The following is a 6,568-nucleotide window of genomic DNA, read 5'->3' on the forward strand; positions in this document are numbered from 1 at the left end:
ACCTGCACGTATTCACCACTTTGCCACAATACCCTTAAAAACATTCTTGCTTCAGAACTTTGTCATGACACACAGTTTGAACATGCACCTCTTCTCTTGCCTTGCAGCAGTTCTTTGAGATTACAGATGACCAGTTTGATTTCCACGCATACTGCATGAGGAAAACGACCCTGCATGCCTACGTGGAACTCCTCAAGTTAGAGGACGTCCCCCGAAGGCACTCGTTTTACTGTGCCATTGAAATCTACCTGCAGCTACATGATAATCCCCTCACCAGCCAAAGCAAAGAACAGGAAGCAGACTCTGGTGAGCATGGCACTTGTTTTCCTGTAGTTTGTGTTAAACACCAGATAATTCTTTGAGCGAGAGGAATCAAAAAAGATACTTGAGGCATGCTGACCACTACCATATTTAGGATGAATAGATTTTACTTTAAGTACATATATTCTAGGATTAAAAAAACGTAATTGTTTTCATCATCAGAGCTGCTTTATCATGTTTCATATTTTTGTTGTCTTTAGACCAATACTGGGTATATAATAGGTAAATAACTAAAGACATGAGTCCACATACTAAAAGCACCTGACAGTTTGCCACATGACCGAATGGTGCTCACACAATTACTGCAGGAGGGGTGTTCTCATGACACCTGCCAGCACTGTGTCTGAATGGTGCTCACACAGTTACTGCAGGAGGGGCGTTCTCGTGACACCTGCCAGCACTGAGTCTGAAAGGTGCTCAGACACGCATACAGCCTTATATTTGAGCAACAAATGCTTTCCCTATTTGTTTACAAGACCTTGTTGTTTTGATGTTTTTGCTCATCAGCGAGTTGTAAGTGTAAGTATGAGAATGGAAACAGGAGAGCGTGGTGCTAATGAAAGTCTGTGCTGTCCTGTGCTGCTGGTAGAGAACCTGTCTGCGAAGGAGCTGAAGAAGATGCTGAGCAAGCAGCGGCGAGCGCAGAAGAAAGCGAAACTGGAGGAGGAACACAAGCGTGTAGAGCGGGAGCAGCAGCAGAACCAGAAGAAAAAGAGGGATGAGGAGGAGGAGGCCAGCGGGCCCAAGGAGGAGCTGACCCCAGAGAGACTGGAAAGGGTAGGGCTCCCAGGCGCTTCACAGCTCAGTACAAAACTAGTTATGTTCCTATTGAAGTAAAGCACAAACAAATACAATGCCAGTGTTTACAAAAGAGTCCCTGTACTGTATGTGTGTGCCATCATGTTGACACTGCTGTACTATAAAGCACTTCAGAGCCGCTCATGCTTCAGTGGCATTACCTGTTGTAATGGAGTCTACTCTTACTTGATTAAGATTTGAAATTGCAAGTCCGTCCAGGAAGCTGTCCTAATAGAGTTTCAGTTATGGGCGTGCACTTCAGAATGATCTCTCTTGTTTGAATGCAGGTTCAGAACCCATTAGAAGAGGCTATCAAGTTCCTGACACCACTCAAGAACCTTGTGGCAGACTGCATAGACACACACCTTCTAGCATTTGAAATATATTTTAGAAAAGGTGAAAAGAAACTACTGCTATTTCTATACACCGTATTTTTCTTTATGTTTGCAATTTTAAAATACCATTCAAAATAGATTGAGGCTTAAAACAAGCAGACACAGAAGATGGCTGTGAAAAGCTAAATGCAAAATGGCAGGATAACAAACCTCGAATCTCTTGCACAGTAATTAAGTGGCCTGTGTTTCTTATACCTTATAATGCATGTCACTTCCATGTTTTTTTTTAATATATACTATGTGAATTTCATGCATTTGTTTGCATTACATCACCGATCTTTTAAGATATTATAGAAGTGCCTTTTTTTTCACTCAATCAAGGCACATTGTTTTAATGGGTCTTCTGTTTTTACTATGTTTGGCAGGAAAGTTCCTCTTGATGTTAGTCTGTAAAAAGAGCCTTTGCCATCGCTTCAGGTAACCCGTGGCTTCATGAGTGTCTAATTCGGTTCTCTAAATCTGGTAAGTACATCATGTAACAATTCAACTTGCATACAGTAGTATAAATAAGCCTCAGAATGTAATGGTCAGAATATATTCACACGCTGTTTTATTTGTTAAGTGTAAGTATGATAAAGGCAGTTGGTTGCAGACCTGAGTCCAGTAGCCTGACAGAAGATGTATACCCTTCACACTATGACACGCGTTGTGTAGGGGTATATGGTTCCTTTATATCTGTTCAACATCGTATTTGTTTCAATCGTCTGTGTTGTTTCTAAAGTCTCCAATATATTGCCGTTTGCAATTTCCAAAGTTTCACCTTTCCCTTGCTGAAACTGTGAACAAAGCGCTGTCACAAGAAATGAAGAAAATATTTGCCAACAAGAGTTTGGAGAGCTTCAATAATGAACTTTTGAAGAGCAGATGCAATTCAATCACACATCTGCTGTCAGGTGAGATTCAATCAATAGTTAAAACAATGCAAATCCTCCAGAATTTCCATAGAGCAAGCAGAATACTGACAAGCATGTGCATGGAGGAGGCAGGAGCCCATTGGAATGGAACTAACTAGTAAAGGGTAAGAAAGCTTACATGACCACTTCTTCAAGGGCATGCACGTTTCATCTGCTAATTGTAGGTTTCTTAAAGGTTATGAATTGGTTAATGAATGATATTTTTACACTTTACCTTTTCTTGTCTGGAGTTTTGCTGTGCAACAATGAATTAGTTCCTGGTCAAGAAAACATTTACATTTTAGGTGCAAAGATGATGTATTTCCTGGACAATTCAAAACAAGAGAAAGCAATCGCGATAGCCACAAGACTGGACGGTGCCTTGACAGACAGAAATGTAAAGGTAAAACTGGTCATACATGTTAATTATTCAACTGCTCATAATTGTGTTAGGCATTGGAAATACACATTTTCTATGCTAGTCTGTACATGCTGCTGATATAGGTCATGGTCATTAAGTTTTTCAGCATACTGATGGCTCTAATGTTGAATGAGGGGGGGGGGGGTTACTGAGAGAGTTGTTTTATTGATTAAGTTTGATGTTGGGGGAAGTTAACCCATTATGGCATTAATTTTACACAGCTGCTTCGACACTATTCCAAAAACTCCTCTCACAGAGATCACTTGAGGTTTTGGCTTCAGGATAATGCAAACACTGCCAGGAACTTGATATTGAAGTTATGTTGGCGTTTCTGCTGTCGAGAGAGAGAGAAACCACTTTACCATGTTGTGTTTTAACATGAGGTTGTTTAAAGAATGTTGTTTTTTCAAAGCCTGTTATTAAGATATTCACTTCTCTAGACAGTTTTTTTTTTGTTCCTCATTTTACTTAATAAAACCCACTTTAATGGCACTAGAGCAATTACAATAAATCAATAAAAACATGTTTACACAAGCAGACTAACTAACCGAAAGGGCTCTGTATTCAGAAGCTTGATAAGTTACTTTTGTGACTCCACAATCCAATATTTTCATGCCTTTCTTTTTAAGGATTAAGGGCCCTCTTCGCAGAACTTGAAGGTCTGTTTCAGGGAATATGTTGTTCCAATGAGCCGGTGGGTGCTTTGTTTTGCAGACTTGTACTGAAGTCCTTGAAGCACTGCATGCTGGGAGTTTTGGAAGCTGCAATGCTCAGACTGAGGAGTACAGGATGAAGTGCCACCACCTCTTTCCTCTCGCTTCCATCTTCATGTCATCTTCTAATGAGACTGACCAGAGCACTGCAGCAAAGAACAGTGCATCCAGTACCCATGGTGTACTATCCAATGAAATATATCATACCCAGGAATAGCAGTAGAATGGGGATGTCGTTGAACTGCATCCGCCGAATATAGTTCAGATTTAAAAGTAAAATAATTGGCCGCTGTTATTTCATTATTTTTAAATACTTTATCATTGTTTTTTTAAACGATGAATTACAAGTTCAAGTAGTAATACTACTGTATTGGGTTTGTTTTGTTCTCCACATGAGGTTTAAACTGTTGTAAAAAGGGTTATCCGTAACTCGCTCAATCACAAAATATATAGAAGTTCTGTACTAAACAGAAACTCAAACATGTTCAGACGTTTTTATCAATGTCTTCGTACGGTGTAAAATGTTTATTGTTATTATCAATGTTCGTTATTATTATTTGTAGCTTTTTAATGTATTTAGTTTTTTAAAAACATAAGCGTCATGCAAAAGCATTATGCTAGCCTGTAGTACTTGATGAAGTCTTTTCAATGTTCATGCTTAATCGTTTTGGTCTATTTGTTTTTTACGACTATCTGTAATTCCAGCCAATACGGAGCCTGGAAAATCACACTCTGCTTTCCAGGCTGCAAAATGTTTTTCATCTTTTTCTCGCGGTGTTTTCTGGGATTTGCTCTCTCGCTACAATGGCTCATAATGACAACAGAAATGTGTACGGCTCTCCAGCAAGATACCATACACGGGTCAGCACACAACTGCATCCCGATTATGACTGCTTGCAAACGCGAATATTTAAAATAATTGTTATTGGTGACTCAAACGTGGGAAAAACCTGCTTGAGTTATCGGTTTTGTGGTGGGAAGTTCCTACAAAATCCAGAAGCCACTATCGGGGTGGATTTTCGGGAACGCACTGTGGAAATAGATGGAGAGAAGATCAAGGTAAATTGAATTGTAGACTAGTCCCGTTATTGATGAAAATGAAGTGTCCGTCTAATAAAAAATGTCAGAAGCACGTATTTTGTTTTCGACACAAGGCAAGAGAGAACATGACGCTATTTGCATTACATCAGAAACCTACTGGCCTGGTCCTCATCATACAGCACAATATAACGATTACCTGATGCAAGGATGCTGTAGTCATTCAAAATATGTAGCATAAATACAAATTAAATAATCTACAAAGCAATACAGTAGTGTTGAGTTTTCGGTTAATATGAGATGTGTAACACAGTGTTTTTGTAGAGGAGTATACATCTGTGTAAAGAGAGTCATTACAGTCATGATTGCGTATAGATTGTATTGTTTCTCGTTAATATTGATTGTATTGGATGTGTATTGTACGGTTTTACATGTGTGTACGTTACTACATTAATGTGCACAAAACGTACTTTTTGTTTTGTTATGCGCCACAGTTACTAACTGTTACTGAAGCCCCGTTTATGTAAAACCAAACAGTGCAGTTACATTAAATATCAGTGCTCTGTTTTCTAACAGTGCATGTGGATGACTGTACAGGACTTATCCTTATTGAATCAATATAGCACTTGATATTGTACATCTCATGCCACATAACAAATAATTATTCTGTCTTGTTGAACAACAGCAATACTACGACTACTAATACAAAATATAAATGAGCACAAAGCAGTAGTGCTTTCTGATACATTTCTGTTCTTCTCTCAGATACAGATATGGGACACTGCTGGGCAGGAAAGATTCCGCAAAAGCATGGTGGAACACTACTACAGGAATGTTCACGCCATCGTCTTTGTGTATGACATCACAAAGCTCTCTACCTTTGAGAGCTTGCCAGACTGGATTGAGGAATGTGCCAGACATTCCGTCTCTCCTTCCGTGCCACGGATCATGGTTGGCAACAAGTGTGACCTAACGGACACATGTCAGATCTCTACTTCCTGTGCCCAGAGGCTGGCAGATAACTATAACCTGCCCTTGTTTGAGACTTCTGCAAAGGACCCCTCTGAAAAAGAGCATGTTGATGCCATTTTTATGACCCTGGCTTACAAGCTGAAGAACCACAAACCCTTAAGACTGAAACAGCTACCTCGGGAGAGCAGTATGGTACATCTTTCTCAGGAAGAAGATGCCCAGAACCCTTGTCTGTGCTAAGGTTTTCATTTCCTGCACACTTGTGATAGCACTGTCATGCACTGTGTTTTGACTTGAGGGTCAATCCAGTCTCAGAATCCAGTGCTGACTCATGTTCTTGCCCTGCTATACAATGACATTCAATCCAGAGATTCACATTGTTTCTATTGCAGATGTGTGTAAAGGGCATAGTCTTAGACCTGGAGATTTGAAACCTCTGGCTTTCTCTTCTATTGGCAAGAGGAGGTTTGAGTTCTGTGCTGCTACAGAAAATTCAAGATAATCAGTCAGTCAGTCTTAAGATATCAGTACCTTACATCTTATGTTGTTACAATCATTTTAAAAGCATGTTATTATTTATTTAAATGAATATATTAGTATATTTTGTATGCTAAGTTAGTAGTATTGTTTTGAAGGGGAGGGGTGATCTAAGTTTTTACTAAGGATCATTTTCACATTAGGCAAATATCCTGCAGGATTCAGGTACATGTATGTATTTGTTTAATAAATTGAACTGTACAGTATATGGATATGTGTATTGAAGGAAAGCATACAGAGATGTGTGGCATACATCAGAATCAAAAGGATTATATTGCAATATTTGGTTTAATAATGAACTGTTTTTGGACCAGGTACAAAACCATGACCTTTCAACAGTAATTCAGTACACCTGAAATGCAAGGATTGATATGATCAGGATGTTTCCATCCTCACATCTGGGTATCGGTTATTATAGAAAGCATGTTGCTAGTAAGAATATACATATTGAAAGCATGCCAGAGACTGCAGAGACCAGAC

The 6,568-nt window shown here is 39.3% G+C and overlaps 1 protein-coding gene and 1 pseudogene across 1 annotated transcript; both read left to right on the forward strand.

The window, feature by feature from the left end:
• Positions 1 to 80: 80 nt before the first annotated feature.
• Positions 81 to 4,151, forward strand: LOC117405753 (N-alpha-acetyltransferase 16, NatA auxiliary subunit-like; annotated as a pseudogene).
• A 115-nt stretch (positions 4,152 to 4,266) lies between these two features.
• Positions 4,267 to 6,330, forward strand: LOC131737942 (ras-related protein Rab-33B-like). Its single transcript, XM_059030293.1, has 2 exons — positions 4,267 to 4,600; positions 5,345 to 6,330. Exons 1-2 carry the CDS (start codon positions 4,346 to 4,348, stop codon positions 5,789 to 5,791), a joined length of 702 nt encoding a protein of 233 aa, XP_058886276.1. The 5' UTR covers positions 4,267 to 4,345; the 3' UTR covers positions 5,792 to 6,330.
• Positions 6,331 to 6,568: the final 238 nt, after the last annotated feature.

Source organism: Acipenser ruthenus, chromosome 9, assembly GCF_902713425.1.
Source record: "Acipenser ruthenus chromosome 9, fAciRut3.2 maternal haplotype, whole genome shotgun sequence".
Lineage (NCBI taxonomy): Eukaryota > Metazoa > Chordata > Actinopteri > Acipenseriformes > Acipenseridae > Acipenser > Acipenser ruthenus.